General features: G+C 44.0%; 1 protein-coding gene across 1 annotated transcript in view; it reads right to left on the minus strand.

Moving 5' to 3' along the window:
- BFSP2 (beaded filament structural protein 2) overlaps positions 1-20750 on the minus strand; it is a 62142-nt gene extending 41392 nt beyond the window's left edge. Inside the window, exons 1-2 of the mRNA XM_068234489.1 lie at positions 20174-20750; positions 8794-8876 (exon numbers count right to left, since the gene is read on the minus strand). Coding sequence (XP_068090590.1) covers positions 8794-8876; positions 20174-20629 — 539 coding nt within the window. The 5' untranslated portion in view covers positions 20630-20750. The remainder of the gene's footprint in view (positions 1-8793; positions 8877-20173) is intronic.
- Between the last annotated feature and the right edge of the window lie 691 nt (positions 20751-21441).

A 21441-nucleotide genomic window follows, 5' to 3' on the forward strand; every position in this document is an offset into this window, starting at 1 on the left:
CCGCGTGGTGTCCGTCCATCTCTCCGGGTTCTAACAGCTACATACACGCTGGCGGTGCATAGCGTCTGACATCACATGCCATGCACCGCCAGTGTGTATGCGGCTGATAGACTCCAGAGAGATGGACAGAGGCTGCTACAGGATAGGTAATATAAATACACACACTCACACTCACACTCACATTCACATTTATACACTGGGGGAGGGGAGGGGGCCGCAGGGCAGACTCGGCAGCTCAGCCGATTCCCTGAAGATTTCATGCGGAAATCAGACGGGAATCGGCCTGTAGTGTATGGGCAGCTACAACTAGAGAGAAAGTTATCTCTAATCAGATTCGAATAGAGATACATTTGTCTCTGTCGAATCTGCCCATAATCTGCTGATGTATAGCTACCTTTAAGGTGCCCATTAATGATACAATTCTGCGACTGATCATTTCTGTGTTAATCAGGCAGAAACGATCAGTCATACCGATTAATGGCCCAATTCCTGCTAGCCAATTTGATGGGATTGATACGAAATATAGGTCAATTCCAGTAATCTGATCGACTTGGCTACCAGTTATTCGGTCATTAATGGGGCAGGACCGTTTGCATCCGATCGATTAACGCAGTGATTGGAAATTATCGATCGTGGAATTGTATCATTAATGAATAATAGGAAAGAAGTGCCCCTAGGGGGAACTTACCTTGGGAGGGAAAAGCCTCTGGATGTTAAGAGACTTCCCCCCCCCCTCCCATCTTCAGCAGTAGAGGGGATCCAGCACTGGGACCCCCCAATATCTCCTTGTGGCTGCTTGTTGGCACGTGCACTAGTGGCTTCCTGCTCAGGTTCTGCCAGAAATAGCAGTGCCCGATTGGGTCTGACCTACTTTGCAGGCGCCTGCGCAGTAGAGCAGACCTGATCGGGCTCGGCTATTTTCGCCAGAAAGGGGAAAGCTGCTACTGCGCGCAGCGACAACGGGGGTCCCAGCATAGTATCGGGCTTACCAAGAGGATGGATGAAGCCTCATTAGGAGTCAGAGGCTTCCCCTTCCCCAGGTAAGTACCAACCAGGGGCGATTTTTTTTCCTTAACGGTGTTCTTTAAACTATTTAGCATTAATGTTTATTTTTGTAATTTTCTGGTTTACTTTTTAAAAAAGGGCCCTCCCACTTTTAGGCCACACCCTCCAGGCCACACCCCAAAGCCAGTATTTTCCCATTCAAAAGGTGGCAACCCTACTTAATATACCTCAGCAAACTTCAGAATCTAATGCCCTTACTACAGTCTATGGTTAGTTTTTCTTTTGGGGGAACCAATTAGGCCCCTTTCACACATAACAAAATTTGCATGTGAGTTGTGTTTTCGGAAATTAGCGTTTGCAGCACATCGAATGCAAGTCATGCAAGTCAACGGCATCACTTTTGACATATGTTGCTGTGCGAATTTTCTCTAGTAAAAAAAAAAGGCCTACATGTATATCATATGATTCACATACAATGCAAGTAGATGGGAACTGCAAATGTGAAGTTAATTACATACAATTTCATGTAAATTAACTTCATTGACATGCACAAAAAATCGCAATAGAATTCACACAAAAACGCAAAGAAACGATTCAGATCCCAGAAAAACCCTAAAAAGTGTGAAGGCTGCCTCAGCCATATTGTATTAAGCCGTGCTTTGTTTTTTTTTAGTTTTTTTTGCACCATTTTAAATCCTTAGAGAAAATCAGTAATGCAGATAATTTACTATCTGTTTCATAGATAAACCTAATTCTTGATGCTACCAATATCAAGTAACATTATAATTAGCGAAACCTAGAAATGAATGTCATGAGTCTAATCACATCATTGCTGGTTTTCATGTAATAGAAATTATTTAGTCATGCGCTTGTAGCTACCAGCCAATTGCACTTCACATTTGGCTGCTTTTTTTTCTTTCCAAGAGAAAAGTCTTCTTGTTTCCAAGCAAAGGAGGACCAGATGGCATAACGATTTACTGTTACTTTCCTAGGGGTGTGAGAAAGACCTTTTTCATAGCCTGGTTTTTCAAAACATATTTACGAATTGGAGAAGTGTGCATTGATAGTACGCATGTGAAGAAAAAGATTACTGTGATGTTGTTTATGTATTTCTATAACTCCACGGAGGTGAGCGAAACATTTAGCTAATCTGCTGGAATGCTGTATCTTGTAAACACATTTCTATGAAAGTGTGACTGGGTTAAAGATTAGCACTGCACTGTGGAATCTTGCTTTCTTTCTTCTGTAGACTACAGGTGTATGAAATAAAATACAGGATTCAAAGCAACTCTATGAAACATTCTGAAAAGGGAATCCAAGGGCCCTACCCATATTGGTAAGTTGATGAGCACTTCATCACTGAGGGGTTTTTCCCCTTATGGACCGGAGCAATTTTCACCTTTCCAGTGCTCCTTCCATTCATTCGCCAATAACTTTATCACTACTTATCACATAAGTAGTATGACCGAGTGATCTATATCTTGTTTTTTTCACCACAAGGCTTCCTTTGGGTGGTACAATTTGCTAAGAATTATTTTATTCATAAATGCATTTTAACAGGAATAATAAGTAAAAAACATAGAAAAAAATAATTATTCCTTAGTTTTCGACCATTATAGTTTTAAAAGAAAACATGCTACTGTGGATAAAACCCACACATTGGGCTTGATTCACAGTTAGCACACTGGTGAAAAGCCCTTTATCACGCCTAAACTCAGTTTAGGCGTGATAAGTTTAGGTGTGATAAGTTTAGGCGTGATAAGTTTAGGTGTGATAAGTTTAGGCGTGATAACTATAGCACCAACTGGGTTAGCACCGCAGTGCACAGCTGATCAAAAGTTTTGCGCCAGCAAAGTCTGGTGCACTTCGCATAGAGTTTAATGGCGCTGCTTTGCGTGCGGGACTTTGCGCGCAATCTAAACTTATCTAAACTTATCACGCCTAAACTTATCACGCCTAAACTGGCTTTTCACCAGCATGGTGCAATGGTTATCACACCTAAAGTCTCTAACTGGGTTAGCACCGCTTTGTGAATCAAGCCCATTGTATTTGCCGATTTGTCCTGGTTATTATAATGTTTAAAATATGTCCCTAGTACAATGTATGGCGGCAATATTTTATTTGGAAATAAAGGTTTATTTTTCCATTTTGAGCCCTTCACTAATTACAAGCATTTATTTGCATAAATAGCAGTAATATACCCTCATGACATACATCTTACAAAAAGTTGAGTCCCTAAGGTAACTGTTTATGAATTTTTTTAAATGTCAAGTGTTTTATTTTGGTAACTATGGGAGGGGAGGTAAGGGGGGTTAATTAATGGGGTATTTTATGTATTTTTATTTAATGTAATGTACGTAGGTGTAATTTTACTATTTGGCCACTAGATGTCCCTCACTTTATTCCTTCTATGTACTGCATACATGCATTACAGGAAGTAATGACCACCAGGGTTTCATTGATGCCGGTGATCATTGATCACAGGCACTTAGATCAGTGAATGGGAACTGTGTTCCTATTTACTGATCTGTGTACTAACGGGTGGTAACAAGAACGTGCACAGGAGCATGCACAGGCACACGCTGCAGGCAGTTATGGTGGCAGACGATTATCTATGTCCCTGGGCAAGAACTAAAGTCCTGCAGGGTGTAGATATACCGCCTTGGACGTGGTAAGTGGTTAGGCAATACCTTGGAACTTTTGAGCAAAAATTAGTTTAAGAAGTGAGGTTTGGTGGTGTGACAAACATTGTCACAGAATTTCCAGTGTCCCCAACATTGTACCTGTGGGATGAGGGAAGACCGGAGAACTCTCCCACAGTAGATTTTGAGCTTCTAAATCCCTGCCCCTTAAATGTAAGAAAGAAATCACGTTTCATGCCCCAATTGAATTATAAATTGAAAACTTTTAGAGACCTTGTGCAGAGAGATCTAGGTAAACTGAACTGGTCCCCCAAAAAAACCCCGAAAAATGACAATCTATCTCCAGGGGAAAGAGAAGCCCTGGAATTTTCAAAGGGAAGAGATGACATTATTATTCGTGCTAGTGACAAGGGAGGTAATGTAGTCATCCTCACCACGGATTATTATAAGAATGAATGCCTCAGATTGCTCAGTGATGAGAATACATACTCGAGATTAAGAGAAAACCCGTTCTTGGCGATCAAGACCAAGGTCAACACAGTGGTGGATCTGGGGAAGGAGATGGGGGTGCTCACAAAGAGGGAGGCTGAATTTTGCAGTGTAACCACATTTAAGGCCCCGATATTCTACACAATTCCAAAGATCCACAAAGATAGGGAGAAACCACCAGGGCGGCCAATAGTGTCGGGGATTGATGGACCATTGGAGAGACTTGGCAAGTTTCTGGATGGAAAATTGAAGCCGCTTGTTGAAAGCTTACCCTCATTTGTTAGGGATACTGGAGACGTATTGGCCGTCCTGGAAGGTCTCCCAGTCGATGGGGAGGAATTAATAGTTAGTGTGGATGTCGAAGGCCTGTACACTTCAATACCCCACGAGGTGGGAATGGCTGCTGTGGCCTTCTTTCTGGGTGAGCACTACCCTGATTCCTCACTCCACAATGAGTTTGTGGTTGAGGCTTTACAATTGGTCTTGGAATACAATTGTTTCTGTTTCGATGGGCGCTTCTATCGTCAGACCAGGGGCACGTCGATGGGGGCATCCTGCGCTCCGGCCTACGCATGTCTCCACTTCGGGCTGTGGGAGCGGCAGGATGTGTACCCTATGGATCTCTTCCGTAGGCATGTCCGCCTGTGGTTGAGATTCATAGATGACGTGCTCCTGGTCTGGCAGGGCACCAGTGAGCAACTAAGTAGTTTTATGGAGATGTTGGGAAACAATGAAAGAAACCTCAAATTCACTTATGAATGGAGTGAAAAGGAATTATCGTTCCTAGACTTAAAAATTCGTAAAAATAGTGGAAGGTTGTTAACCACTACCTTCAGGAAACCTACAGCTGGCAACACTTTGTTGCACTATTCGAGTCACCATTTAGTGTCACAAAAGAGAGCAGTACCGAGAGGACAGTTCCACAGACACCGGAGGAACTGTACCTTAGATGAGGATTTTGTGAGGGAAGGTCGACAATTAAGCCAAAGATTGGTGGAAAGAGGATATCCAGAGCAGTTGGTTGAGTCAGAATTTGAGAGAATGTTAGAGAAAGACAGGAAGGAATTACAGATGGGACGAGCTCCACGTAAAAAAACAGATGGTGTAGTTGAAAAAAGTGACCCTATTAGGTTTGTAACAACATATGGAGGCCATTGGTATGCATTACAGAAAGTGTTGCAAAAACATTGGGGCATCCTGTTGATAGATAAACGTATTAAAAATTTAGTCGGTGAAAGACCATATATGACTGCCAGAAAGGCGAAAAATTTAAAAAATGAGTTGGTGAGATCAGAATTCATAAGTAAGGAAAAGGGGACCTGGCTAAATAAATTTCCTCAGAAATTTGGAATGTTCAGCTGTGGTGATTGCAATGTTTGTGGCCTGGTGGAAAGAACAAAAACATTTACAAATGCGATGGGTACAAGAGAATTTAATATTAGAGATAACATCAATTGCAACTCTGAAAGAGTTGTCTATTGTATAAAATGTCCCTGCAATCTATTATATGTGGGAAAAACGAAACGTCGCTTGGGCACCCGAATAGGGGAACATGTTAAAAATATTGAAAAGGCGGAGAAGGATAGCCCTCTGGGGACCCATTTTGCCCGCTATCACAATAAAGATCCCTCTGGACTGCGCTTTAAGGGAATTGTGAAACAAAAGCTGTCACACAGAGGAGGGGACATAGAGAATGAGCTATATAAAATTGAGGCAACATGGATTTATCGGTTGGGAACTAGAATCCCGGAAGGCTTAAATTCTGACCTCAACATGGTGTACTTCCTGAATTAAGTGTTTATATATACAGGGGGACAGATTATACATGGCTAAAAAGACAACAACCAGTCTTGAGTGGTTTGAAATCACTTGGAGAAAAGTTAGAGTGTTCCGCTGTTTGCCCCCTTTTACCACATATAAGATGGCTGCCAGAGTACAGGATGACCTTTCAACCTGAAGGGGAGGAGGTTTTAAGGCCGCACTGCTGAAGGGAACTCCATCCCCATTTCGCTTTGAGAAAGCCCCGTGGGCGGGGCGAAACGCGTCAGCAGGCGGGGCCTGACTGGCACATGTGAGCGCTCACGAGATCCCGGGACGCCGGGCCACGCCAGGAACCTCTACAGGAAATTTACAAGCAGCCAGTGCAGGAGACGCGGTGAGGTGATGCGGAGGTGGCATCGGGCATCCAGAACCACAGGAGCCCTGAGCTGAGCTCCCTCGGAAAAGCGCAGTAGTGCGTGAAGGTTGTGAGTAAAACACATTTTGAATGCAAGTTTAATAGTGCAGCCCTAACGGGCGGAAGAGCGGGAGATGAACTGCTGTAGTGATTAAGAGGCACCATGAGTAATGCCAGAGTCCGGGCAAGCGAAATAGATTGAATGAACTGCCTTAGATGACATGTGTAGGAGTACATTGGACTGTATTGCATTTGTCCCCCCAGAAGAGGCCATCTAAAGTGCATTGATGTTACATCTATTTCTTTAAGGACTTTGAAAGCTAAAGTATGGTGAAAGAAGACTGAATTGTTCAGCTAGCTGTCCCCAGGAAAAGTGCACTATATAATTTGCATGTGGAGGCCTCATGGTGTGCTCCGGGTGGAGGGCCCACAATTGTCCGATGTGATTGTGTAACTCATCGATTTGCATAGGCTGCGGCTGGGTGATCGATGTGGCAGACAATATCACAGTGACAGTGGGAATTAAGTAAGAAGCAGCACTAGTGCCAGTTATTGGTTTTAGGATGTTTTAATGTTTGTGAGCCACTGTTGTTGTAATGATTTTGCAGGTAACTAAATAAAAGTACATTTAAGCACGCGATGATTCCTGGGTTTGATAAAAGATGCAATACACTGTATGTTTACATATCTGAGAATGTCATAAGACATACTTAGCACACGCAATTGGGATTAAAGTGAACCAGAGATTAAAATCTGGAAACTATAGAACGTGGGATGACAGTGAGGGTCTCAGACGAGCTTATGGGGCTGGAGGAAGCCCCGGGTAAGTATCAAATCTTTAGTAATTTTGATCTCTGGTACACTTTAAGCCATTAGTTGTGAGAGGCTACACCTCTACCATTCATTTCTAGTAAACACGCACGCACGCACGCACGCACGCACGCACACACACACACACACACACACACACACACACGCACACACACACACACACACCATGGGCCTGATTCACAAAGCGGTGCTAACAGTTAGCACGCTGGTGAAAAGCCCTTTATCATGCCTAAACTCAGTTTAGGCATGATAAGTTTAGGTGTGATAAGTTTAGGTGTGATAAGTTTAGGCATGATAAGTTTAGGTGTGATAAGTTTAGGCGTGACAAGTTTAAGCACCAACTGGGTTAGCCTCGCACAGCACAGCACAGCAGTGCACAGCTGATCAAAGTTTTGCGCTAGCAAAGTCTGGTGCACTTCGCATAGAGTTTAATGGCGCTGCTTTGTGTGCGGGACTTTGCGCGCGATCTAAACTTATCTAAACTTATCATGCCTAAACTTATCACACCTAAACTTATCACGCCTAAACTTATCACGCCTAAACTGGCTTTTCCCCAGCGTGGTGCAATGGTTATCACGCCTAAAGTCTCTAACTGGGTTAGCACCGCTTTGTGAATCGAGCCCCATGTGTCCCCCAAGTGTTCAGTGCTTACTTCAGAAGTTACCATACTCTACTACATGCCTGTAAAGGCAAAATGCAATCGCTAAGCGCTTAGTGATTTCAATGCGACTTTTCAGAGTGATTTTTGAAGGAAAGTGCATTTTTGCATTTTCCTTTAGCTGAATCCCTCCGAAAAATGCTACATGCAGAAAGATTGTGATTTCGAAAGAAATGCAACGCTGCTGAAGGAACACCGTCATAGGGTGACACTGCACTAGTGCTTAGGCAAGCACATCTCAATCACCTCCAGTGTGAACCAGCCCTAAAGGTGGCCATACGTTAATAGATTTCCACCTGATTTAGTCATCAAAGTCTGAACAGAGAGAGATCTATTACTACCACACACTACAAATAGATTTTTAATAGATTCCAGCATGAACTCCATTACAGTTGCTCGTTTTTGTTCCCCCCGGGGCCCCAGAGCTGGTGACACCCCCCTCCCAATTAATTTTGCCCCCACAGGGTCTCTGCAGAGTATTAGCGGCAGTGGAGTACACTCTTACTCACCTGTCTGACCCGCCTGTCTGTGCCCTTCCACCGTCATCTCCCTGTGACCCCGCGGCACGTACATGCTCATGTGCTGCCAAGGAGAAGAGACATTGGGGAGATGAAGGAGGAAGGACACAGACCGGTGAGTGATGAGTGTGCTCCGCTGCTGCTAATATTCTGCAGAGGCCCCGGGGGGAGCAATATTATTTGGGGGAGACCTCAGGTGGCCGTCACCGATGCTGGGGACCTGGACATACTGACGCGCCTCCGCCCCACTCCCTTTTAAGCAAACTTTTCTTTCCTGACCGATATAAATTTGGTCGATTTCCATATGAAATTATCGATCAGGCGGCCATGATGATGAGCCATTAATCACAGTGATCGAAAAAAATCAATCAGTATATGGGCACATTTAGATAGATAACTACTGCAGTAGATCTATAGAAGTAGATAAGATTTCTTCCAAATACCTAATCTGTTGTAATTATATTATTATAGTACCTTTCTTTAAAGTCTTCTGCACATGCTTGTATGTTTTCTGTTTGCAGCATAAGTCGGGCATTCTCCAGAACAGAATCTCCCACCTGTAAAAAAAATAACACACCAAGGTTTATTGATGTTTTTTATTGAATAAGTGGACAGCTTTGGGTATGCAGTTATAGAAGTGTCCAGATATACAATGCTGTACATGCATGGACTTACCGATATCTGGATCTGTGGATAAAGGATAAAAATATCTCAATGTAATGGCATATACTGTACGGTTAAAATTAACCTTTCCTTTTCTCACACTATTCAGCTAATTAATCCAAAACATCAGCTATCAGTTCCTATTTCACATATTACTCTCACCTTTTAAGTTGAATTACTTAAATAAATGGACTTTTGCACGGTATTCTAATTTTTTGAGTTTCACCTGTATACAGTTTTTCAGAAAATAAACTTTATTAAAATATTTTATGGTAGGTAGGTCAGGGGTTTGACCCCCTTTATCAGAAAAAGGAGAAAGAAGAGAGCGCCTCTATGGTGCAATATCTTTAATTCAGTTTGCAAATTGCAAAAGAAATGCACGTACAAGATCGCATAAATTTGCAAGCATATTTCACATGTTCAACGTTCCACTCCTCTGACATCGACCGTGGCCAGCTTGGGACATCAACAAGGGTCCATGGTAGGTCTGGAGTTCAGGCAAGCTTCATGTGCCGGGTTTTAATGACTATACGTTTTGACACACCAGTGTGTCTTTGTCAAGTCAGGAACCTACCTACCTACCACAGATCCTTGTTGATGTCCCTCGCTGGCCACGGTCGACGTCGGAGGAGTGGAACATTGAGCATGTGAGATATGCTTGCAAATTTATGCGATCTTGTACGTGCATTTCTTTTGCAATGTGCAAACTGAATTAAATGTATTGCGCCATACAGGCACTCTTTTCTCTCTCCTTTTTCTGATATAGACACTTGTCAAATCCCACCTCTGAGAGAGCTGCACTGGATGCTACCTTTCCTCCTTTCATTGTGGGACACTGGCATTGGAGAACTGATTTACTTTGGACATAATATCCTTTAGTCCTGGTTGTAACATGCAGCACGCATATATTTGTCTATTGTGTTGTTTGATCCCCTTTACCTACTTATCAGGGAGGAGGAGATTTCAAGCTTCATCCTAATACCTCCTCCTATTCCTGAGTACTAATGTTGGAGATCAACCTTTTGGCCGAAACTGTGGAACAAGGGTAATGAGTTACAGGGGAGGCCTCTTTTTTAAAGTATGCCCAATGTAAAGAACTGTGTGGGCTAATATTGCTCAGAGGGCTGGGTCAACCCTTATGCTCACTGGCTCCACCTTCCCAGGGAATCCTGGCCTACATGGTGGAGAAGGGGTGAATAAAGGTCCGTACACACGCCGGACTGGAGGCAACGACGGGTCCGTCGTCACCTCCCGCTGGGTGGGCGTTCCAACGACAGTCCGGCGTGTGTACGCACTGTCGGCGGACTGATACGGCTGTTTCTGAGCGTTCCGCCCGGCGGATCGCTCAGAAACAGCCGTATCAGTCCGCCGACAGTGCGTACACACGCCGGACTGTCGTTCGAACGCCCACCCAGCGGGAGGTGACGATGGACCTGTCGTTGCCTCCAGTCCGGCGTGTGTACGGACCTTTAGGCTTGGGATCAATTCTCATTGTGCAAAAAAGAAAAAAAACAAACAAACATTTAAGCCCCATTCACACCTAAAAACGCAAACACAAGCATTTTGCGTTTTTTGTGCGCTGTTTTTTCCCCCTCCCGGTACTCCACTGTGCGCTGCGTTTTTGTAAAAAGCGCTCTTCTAAGCGCTTTTTCACAGTGGTTTTGTAATTCACTCCCTGACGCAAGTCAGGAAGTGAACTCTTTGACCCGGAAAATAATAAATACAATGTATTTATTCTTAAAAACGCAAATGCAATCGCTGCACAAAGCGATTTTGTGAGCATTTTGCGTTTTTCCTATACCTTCCATTATAGCAAAAACGCCTCAAAAATGGTACAGGCACCGCTTTGCTGTGCGGATCGGAAACGAACCGCTCAGCTGTGAACTCTCTCATAGGGAATCATTGCACAAGCATTTTGAGGGCGATTTTATTGCCTGCGCTTGAAAATAGGCGGAAAATGCCCCTAGTGTGAACGGGCCCTCACAGAGATTTTTTTTAATAGCACAATTCTTTGTTTTAATATGCTGCAGAATCTTCAGCTTGTAAGCAATGAAACCATTACCGACAGAGTAAAAGTATTGAGCATCACTTTGTGACTTTCCGCTCTGCCACCATGGGCACAAATGCACGTGTGTTGTGCAAGTGCTTGGCCCGTTTTTGTTTATTAAACCCGTAATCACCATTTTAGGCAATTTCTGGTTTATTTTTTATTTTTTTTTAAGTTTCTCCTGGCATTAGGCTTTAAAGTGAACCTGAGGTGAAAATAAATTGATGAGTGTAACGATCGGTGTAACACAGAGAGGGTCTGATTACCGGTGAACTGCAGTATCACCGAGAATACAGAATATACCCGATTATTGATGATCTGCAGTATCACCGATAATCAGATATATCTACTAACCTCAAGTGCAACAGCAATACTTTGAGTACTGCACAGAAGTATGTTCCTTCCGTTGGCCTAGACTCCCCCGGGGGAGGAGCTAGGCTGAGAGTAGGAAGGACAGAGTGTGAGTGACACCAGAGAGAGGGTGTCACTAACAGGTCTGGGAACTGCCTCTAACAGTAAGGCCAGTTCTCGAAGTCGGGCAAGCCAGGTCGTAAACACACAGACAGATAAGGTACAGATTCAGGAGACTGATACGTAATCCAATGGACAGGCAGGGTTGGCAACAGTGTATCAGAATAGCAAGGTACAGAATCAGGAGGCAGATACAGAGTCCAGGAACGAGCAGAGTTTTGGCAACAGGATATCAGAAATAGCAAGGTACAGAATCAGAGTTCAGAGGAATAGTCAGGCAGGCAGAAGGTCATAACAAATAATACAGTTCAATATTCCTGACGCTAAGGTGTGAGTTCCTTGATCGTCAACACCTTTGGAAACTATGCTAGAACACAGATACAGACAAGGTCTGAGTGCTACCACGTAGTGATCGCAACGGTGGACAACCAGAGAATGACCAGCACCCAGTATATATACTAAAGCGCTCTCCAGCGCCTCCCCTAAGTGCTGGACCAATGGCAGATGGTGAAAATGTCAGCTGACCCGCCTGGTCAGCTGACCCTTTTCTGGCTGTCATATAAGTTCTGCCTCTCAGCGCGCGCGCGTCCTTCTGAACCTGTGTGGACTAGCAGTCCCAGTCACACCAGACATGTCTTGTAATGTGACCACTGATTCAGACGCGGGAACCAACGCCCCGCTCTCTAAGCGAGCGGCGGTTTCCCCGCGTCCAGCCGCAATGTCAGCTGCTTTGCCATGCGTGCAATCCGCCGCATCCAACGCGGACTCCACCGCTCTGCCCATGCGGCATGCAGCGGTTTCTTCGCGTTGTGCCACCATGTTAGACGCGGAAACAGCCGCCTCACTCTGAGCCCTTGCGGCGGCTTTTCCGCGTTTCCTCACAATAAGATAAACAATTATATTTATCCTCCTACTGCTAAACATGACTTTTTTAAGTATCTTAGGTTTTGGAACTTTTTTTATATCTAAACATTTTACAAGGTAGGTTGAATGTTTTACGGTCTCTAATCAGTGGCAGCCTATTAAAGGACACCTGAGGTGAAAATATACTAATGAAATAAACAATTGTATCTATCCTCCTTCTAAAAATGACCTTTTAAGATATTCCATATTTTTATTTTATATTTAAATCTACTTTTTAAGTTTTAGTGTTTTATTGTTTTTGCTCAATGACACATTCATTGACGTATGCCTGAGCTGAAAATGTATGAATTAACCCTTCTTATCTCTTTCCTGCTCTCAGAAGCCATTTTCTGTTTTATAGTTGTAATTTCTCATCACACTGTAGTCTGACCAAGTCCTGACTCAAACAGGAACTGCCACTTACATACCTGATGTTTAACTCTTTCAGGCAGAGAAAGAAAAAAAGGAACACAGCATAGTTATTTGTGTGCTAGGCACTGTACATACACATGTCTATCTAATCATGTCACATGTTACCAGAGTTAGAAAAAAGTCAATAGTTCATGTATTTTATCTCTCCTTGCTCTCTGAAGTAGTATTCTTCCTTGAAAACTTTTATGGCTGTACTTTGCTAATCAGTGATGTTTACTATATTCCTGACAAGCTGCAAGACAGAAGCTGTTACTTCCATGCCTAGAAATTAACTCTTTCAGGCAGCAAAATAAAACAAGTAAAACAGCCTGGTTATTAATATGTTTTTTTTTACTGTACATGCACATGTTTAGCTCATCATGTCACATATCGCCTCGGGTACACTTTAAGACTGCCTCCATGGAGCTCAGCACATAGTGAAATACCATACAAAAGCCTTTGTATGTTTTACAGTTTCGCCAAATTAGCCAATACTTGAAATGGTATTCTCCTCAAACAGCGAGTATGCCAAATTTAAACAGTAGAAGAATTTCTCCAGCAAATAACATGAAGCACTTATGTAAATTATATTTGACTTCTATGACTTAATATAATTCGTTGTGCTTCTTTCTGTCACCCTCTTTTCAATGTTACCTCAGCAGGACCCATTGTCTATGTACTGTTGTTTCTTGGAGTGAAGGGGTGGGGAGGACTTTAATGGTGACTGTAGTAATGAAGGCACACATAATGGCATAATGGAAGGCCTAGAAGTAGAGGCAGATGTAATTAGGGGTGTATTGTAACGGAAACACACAATATAAACAATGGAGTGCAATGAAACAGAGGGACATATAATGGGAGGCACTGTCATGGGGGAATGTGTAATAGCAGAACATTATAAGGACAATATGTAATTGAAGTAGCTGTGATGACAGCACAGGTCATGGTCTGCACAGGGAAACACAAGCAAAGAAATGCAGGCCACCACACTCACAGCTTCTGCTTCTCAGGTAGCAATGACCAGTGCCCACACTTCACGCCGTATACCACTCCAGAAATAGTAGTCCAGAATAAAAGAAAAATTGAGGTATCTTAAAGTGAACCAAACTTGAAAATAAACTGATGAGGTAAACAACTGTATTTATCCTCCTATTGTTAAAAATGACCTTGTATTTTATTTTATTGGATTTATTTTATATTTAAACATTTACAAAGTAGATTGAATCTTTTATTGTATTTGCTCAATGGCAGTCTATTAAAGGGAAGGTTCAGGGACTGTATAAAAAAAATAAAAATCCAAATCCACTTACCTGGGGCTTTCTCCAGCCCGTGGCAGGCAGGAGGTGCCCTCGGCGCCGCTCCGCAGGCTCCCGGTGGTCTCCGGTGGCGAGCCCAACCTGGCCAGGCAGCTGCCAGGTCGGGCTTCTTCTGCGCTCCAAAGTGCGTGTCACTCGTGCGCGCTGACGTCATCGGACGTCCTCCGGGCTGTACTGCGCAGGCTCAGAACTACTGAGCTTGCGCAGTACAGCCCGGAGGACGTCCGATGACGTCAGCGCGCACGAGTGACGCGCACTTTGGATCGCAGAAGAAGCCCGACCTGGCAGCCGGCCTGGAGAAAGCTCCAGGTAAGTGGATTTGGATTTTTATTTTTTTTATACAGTCCCTGAAGCTTCCCTTTAAGTGTTCCAGAGTTAAAATATATCAACTATTGACCCTTTTCTATCTTTTCCTTGCCCTCAGAAGTTGCATTCTGCCAGGAAAACTTCTATGGCTGTAATTTGCTTATCAGTGAGGTTTACTATATTCCTGACAAGATACCACCAAGGCAGAAGCTGTCCATGTCTGGAAATAAACTTTTTCAGGCAGCAAAATAAAAGTGGCCCTCAATCCCCCTTGATGCGTTGGAGAGCAATCTGCCTGGCTGATCAGCTCAGTCAAGCACGGGCCAGGGGCATTGTTCATCTACTCCATCTCGCACCCTTAAGTGACACACTGTCGGCCCCTATACCGTCTGCACAGCAAAGTACAGCCTTGGGTCCTCAAACTGTGGCCTGTGGGCAGCAGAAATAGAATGTGTATATGCATCTTTATTTTCAGGCATTATTTGGAATGCTGACAAAACACAGAGACTGAAGAATTTTGTAAACTTTGCAAATTAACTTTAGAAGGACATTTTTTACACATATGAATTGCAAAAAAAATATTTTACTTAATGTCAATCCAATATTTGATTTTCTGTTTTAAACACAACAAGCTGTGAGTAAACAGCAGTATTGCTGCAGATGATCATAGAAGGGTGTCTTTCCATTATGTTTATTTCTTATTGAAATGAATCTTGCTATGCTAAGTTTGATGTACCACACTAAACCGTCATTCACATACTAGGCTTCTGTCACCCATGTTTTCTATTCTCATCTTTCTGGGTGACCGTTTTTCTAGTAATCTGTGTACAGATTTGCTTCCCTGACTCATGTCTTAAGGTGCCCATACACAGTACAATAAAATAGTTTCCCAATAGTTACCAAAATGATCGAACAGAGAAGATATTGAAAAGAATATTTTTTTTCGATTGATAAAAAAGGATTGATTATTTCATTTTTTTAGATAAAAATCTGATTGGATGTGCTGGGAAAAATAAGGTTGATTGTTGTGAAAATGTAATGGTGTATGGTAGGTTTGATAAAATAATCTACCAGATCAAAATTGTTTAAGTACGTTGTTACCGCTCTTTTTGTGAATGGCAACAAAACATCTTAATGACATTGACATGATGTGACTACAATTGCCATCTGGCATGTGTTTTACTGGCAAGACTGGTAAAAATGAGCAATATTGCCAAAGTTATAATTAGGCAGAGTTGTTAAATATATTTTTGTACATATTAAGTGTAGGTCAGTCCTCCTGATCCAGGCTTTACTATATGCGTAGTGAGTCACTGCCTATGAATTTCCAAATATAATGTATTTCATGCTGGATTAGGACTAGACAATAAAACCAGTTTCAGGATGACAGCTTTGGAGTTTGGGTGGGATGAAGCCAAGTTCACTTTGAAAATACATTTCAGTCCCTCCATTGGCTGCCAGTTACGCAAAGGATACAATTTAAAATTTTTACTCTCGCCTACAAAGCTCTCCACAACATAGCTCCTTCCTATCTAAATAAACTTATTTCCAGATACCATCCTACACGCAATCTCCGCTCTGCTAACAATATCCTTCTGTCTTCTTCCCTGATCACCTCTTCCCACTCCCACTTGCAAGACTTCTCTCGATCCTCTCCCCTCCTCTGGAACACTCTCCCTCATCACATCCACCACTCAACCACACTTACTATTTTTAGGCGCAATCTGAAAACTCACCTCTTCAGGAAAGCATACTCTCCTACCTAGGACCCTGCCCACTAACCACCATTTCTACCACTCCACACACAGCTTCCCTTTACCTACTGTCCTATACCTTAAATGTTTAGACTGTAGGGCCTTTTGGCCAGGGTTCTCCTCCCCTTTTGTCTCACAATGTTGTGTAATGGGTGTACATACCCCCCGCCTTTTGTAAAAACATGTAGCTCATTTGTTCACTGTATTAGCTGTTATACCCTCTTGTCTTGTATCAAGTGTTGTATTGTATACACTGTATTGTTATATCTTGTATGCTATTGTACAGCGCCACGGAGGATGCTGACGCTATATAAATAAAAAATAATATTAATAATAATACTCTGCATATTCGGCTACTTCAGATGTACAGCCATGGTCACAACTACAACCCCTGCGACCCCGGCTCCTACACCACCAGAGTGACTACGTCATCCAGACTAAATTTAAAATGACACTGAAGCGAAATAAAAACCTTATGATATAATGCATTGTATGTGTATTATGGATAAGTAATAGAACATTAGTAGCAAAGGAAAGAGTCTCTTATTTTTATTTTCAGATATATAGTTTTGTTTTTTTATAACATTGCATCATTCTGTCATATTTGCAATTACAAACCATACTCTGTATTTTAAACTATGAAACAGAGCAGAGCTAATGACTCTTTGAACTCCCCTGCAGACTGTTTCTTTGATGTATAAGTGCCTCAGGAAACAGGACTGTCTCCAACCCAAGTTGAGTCAGAGAGCTCAGATAAGCTCTTTTGCATAGATAACAACTCAAGTTTCTTAACTCTTCCTGTACTGGAAAGAGTTAATTCAATAGCCCGCTACTCAATGCCGCAATATAGGTATCTGCAAGCCATTTTTTTTTTTTCGGAAGCCTGTGTGGAAAACAAAAGTCTCCTTTTGCCAGTAATCGAGCTCCTTAACTTCATAGCCACGATTTGTGACAAGCATGGTGAAATGAGGGCGCTCGATAATAGCAGCTGCCATGCACCCAAATTTCCCCCTAATGCCGCTAAATGCAACTTTCCAGCCAGGGCACCATCTGCAAGGAGTTTGTATGTTCTCCCCGTGTCTGCGTGGGTTTCCTCCGGGCACTCCGGTTTCCTCCCACATCCCAAAAACATACAGATAAGTTAATTGGCTCACTCCTAAATTGGCCCTTGACTACAGTACTTACACTACATAATACATACATAGACACAGAGGCGTAGCAATGGGGATGGCAGCCATAGCCTTGCTATGGGGCCCCGTGGAAGCCCTACGTCACAGGGGGCCCGCAGCTGCCTTAGATAGAGGACTTTTTTTTTTCTAAATTATACTGCCGGTCACCGGCCCGGGCCCCCCGCCCCCCTCCCTCACCTCAGCGGGCCCCCCTCCTTTTACGAGCGGCGGGAGGTGCAGAATATTTAGCAGGCTCCGGTGAGGTTATCAGCCGCTAGAGGTTCAGCTGCCTCCCGGGCTACGGTGTCTTCTCTCTATGCCGCGCGCACTGCTTCCTGGTTTATTGTGCGCGGCATAGAGAGGAGACACCGTAGCCCGGGAGGCAGCTGAACCTCTAGCGGTTGATTACCTCGCCGCACCTCCCGCCGCTCGTAAAAGGAGGGTGGACACAGTGACTGGACCCCAGGTGAGGCAGGGGGGGATAGGAGTCGGGACCCTACCCCATTAAACTAACCGCCCACCCACCCTGCTGCCTAACTGCCCGCCTGACCACCCACCCGGCTGCCTAACAGCCCAAAGCCGCCTAACTGCCCGCCCGACTTCCTAACTGCCCAAACTGCCTACTCGCCAGCCCGACTGCCTAACTGCCCAAACTGCCTAACTGACCGCCCACCCACCCGACTGCCTACCTGCCCGCCCACCCACCCGACTGCTTACTGCCCACCCACCTAACTTACCACCCACCCACCCGACTGCCTAACTGCCCACCCGACTGCCTAACTGCCCACCCAGCTGCCTAACTGGCCACCTACCCGCCCACCCAGCTGCCTAACTGGCCGCCCACCCAGCTGCCTAACTGGCCGGCCACTCAGCTGCCTAACTGGCCGCCCACCTGCCCACCCAGCTGCCTAGCTGGCCACCCACCCACCCAGCTGCCAAACTGCCCACCCACCCACCTGCCTAACTGCCCACCCACCCAGCTGCCTAACTGCACACCCACCCACCTAACTTCCCACCCATCCACCCAGCTGCTTAACTGGCCACCCACCCACCCAGCTGCCTAGCTGGCCACCCACCCTGCTGCCTAGCTGGCCACCCAGCTGCCTAACTGCCCACCCAGCTGCCTAACTGCCCACCAACCCAGCTGCCTAACTGCCCACCCACCCACCCAGCTACCTAACTGCCTACCCTCCCACCCAACTGCCTGCACCGCAAATAGCGTGCCAGTCTGCCCAACCACCCTCCCTCCAGGTAATTAATGTTCACCCACTATAGACCTGGCTACATATACTGCATTTTGTGGGAAAATCTGGCGACAATCTGATTGCATTTTGTTGGGCAAATTTGGCGACAATCTGATTGCATTTTGTCGGTAAATCTGGCGATAATCTGATTGCATTTTATGGGGAAATCTGCCGACAATCTGGTTGCAATTTGTGGGGAAATCTGCCACCAATCTGGTTGCATTTTTTTGGAAAATCTGCCGCTAATCTGGTCGCAATTTGTGGGGAAATCTGCCGACAATCTGGTTGCAATTTGTGGGAAAATCTGCCGACAATCTGGTTGCATTATTTTGGGAAATATGCTGCCAATTTGGTTGCATTTTTTGGAGGGAAATCTGCCACCAATCTGGTTGCAATTTGTAGGGAAATCTGCCACCAATCTGGTTGCATTTTGTTGGGAAATCTGCCCACAATCTGGTTGCAATTTGTGGGGAAATCTGCCAACAATCTGGTTGCAATTTGTGTGGAAATCTGCCGACAATCTGGTTGCATATTGTGTTGAATCTGCCGACAATCTGGTTGCATTTTGTGGGGAAATCTGCCGACAATCTGGTTGCATATTGTGTGGAAATCTGCCGACAATCTGGTTGCATTTTGTGGGGAAATCTGCAGACAATCTGGTTGCATATTGTGTGGAAATCTGCCGACAATCTGGTTGTATTTTGTGGGGAAATCTGCCAACAATCTGGTTGCATATTGTGTGGAAATCTGCCGACAATCTGGTTGCGTCTTGTGGGGAAATCAGATTTCCCCACAAAATGCTTGGGTAGGAGGTCCGAGGTCCGTGGGGTTGGGAGGTCGGGGGGGGGGGGGGGGGGGGGGCATAATTTTTTTTTTGCTATGGGGGCCCCTGCATAGACATATGATAATATTAGGGATTCGATTGTGAGCTCCTTTGAGAGACAGTTTGTGACAATATATATACTGTATACTGTACAGCGCTGCGTAAGATGTCGGCGCTATATAAATACTAAATAATTATAATAATAATAGGCGTTTATGGCGGACCCATTTTTTCCGTAAGTGCTCCTGCACCCTTTTTACCTGCTTCAGTTCTTTACAGGAAGAGTGGTTAAGAAGAGGAATATCTTACTACAGGAAGTAGTTATAGCAAGTTCAATATTTGCATAAAAAGAATTAACAATATGCTTTCCTAACTTTGAAGGGAAGCCATAGCAATGATTACTGGGTATAGGAAGCTTATACCTTTTCTTGATTCGGTGTGGAAGTTTCTGCCCTTGTGGCTTTTCTTTTCTCTGGACTGAGGTGCAGTGAGGTTCAAAAGGTTGAACTGAATGGACATGTCATTTTTCAACCTAGATGACTACGTAACTACTGTAAATATATCAGCCTATTTCTTGTTAGGCAAAATCAATGAGCAAAAAAAGTCCCCCCCAAAAAACATATTTGCATGATATACTGTACATTTAACCAAAAAAGTGAAGTAAATTTTGTTGGGAGAGGGTAAAATGTCTCATGCAAGTCTTCCAGCATTACAATAATCACATAAAAGTAAAAAGACATCACTTACCTGATGGTATATATTCTCCCAATTGTCCCTGAGTGATCCCCAGCTGTTGACAGTTGATGCCTTTTTGTCCAGATATACCCTTATATGCTCTTCCAGCTCACGGTTCACCTGTTCCAGGGCTCTTACTTTGTCTATATACTCCACCAGACAAACATTCAAAGATTCAAAGGTAGGGGCTCTCCCTCTATCTAGAGTTTGGGATACAGGAACAGGTGGTCCAGAACTGCGGAGTCCCTGCATAAAAACACTGCTGATCCCTAGAGCTCTTCGAGATACTCGAGTACCAAGGCTGCTTACACCTCCAGTGGGCACACTTACTACATACACCCCAGGTGGCCGTGGTAAGTTGCTGGCACTGCCAATGCTGACCCTACGGTTGGTAACCCCAGAGCAGTCTGCGGTGGACAAAGAGGGCTGTTGCCCCAAAATAGATGATCTACGCCTTGGCAAGGGCATGTTTGCAGGAGGATCTCACTACACTTTCTCTGCTCTCAAACTCTGTGGATTCCCATCCCCTCGACACTATTTTTTTTTTCTGGGCATTTTTGGGATTACTTCTTGTCAAATGCATTTCTAGAATGGAGCTTGTGTTGTTTGCAATGGAGAATTCTGTGCCATTGTGTTACAGCTTCCCCTGCCTCAGCAGTTCATTTCAGGAATAATCCTTTATTTGCTGTAAATAACTGTCTAGTGGTAAATGGTCAAGCAAATCCATGCCTTTAGTTACTACCTAGGATCAGTGCAATGAGTTATTACCACTTTCTTTTGCATTTATAAGTAAAGTAATGTATTTCTGCTCTACACAATTCCTTATTATCAGTTTATCATGTACCTTTGCAAGGAGTTTTGAATCAGGATAATACCATTTATCGGCTAACTTAAAGATTAATAAACAGTGAGCTTTCAGCTTATAAAAAGCCTTCGTCGGGCTTGGTATTTTTGAAAACTGAGAGTGGAACCAATAGCCATTTTCATTTCTTTTTAATAATTAGGTTTCTTGCTCCAAGTTAACAATACACAGGTTAGCGATATTAGTTGTGAGCTTTAGAAATGGCCCAAACCTCCGATTTTCGGTTAGTGAACCAGGTTTGTGAACTTCCGCAAAAGTTCGGGTCGCAGGAACTTTTGCGAACCGCATATGATGATCCGCTCAGCTGGCTGCACAGGCAGACAGCTGTTTGTCCATTCCTCTAGTCTGTGGGCTGCAGGTCTCTGGAACAGAGACCTGTCTTTCCATTGCAAGTTTCTGGTCTGTTCTCTTGCTGGGG

This window comes from Hyperolius riggenbachi, chromosome 5 (genome assembly GCF_040937935.1).
Source record: "Hyperolius riggenbachi isolate aHypRig1 chromosome 5, aHypRig1.pri, whole genome shotgun sequence".
Lineage (NCBI taxonomy): Eukaryota > Metazoa > Chordata > Amphibia > Anura > Hyperoliidae > Hyperolius > Hyperolius riggenbachi.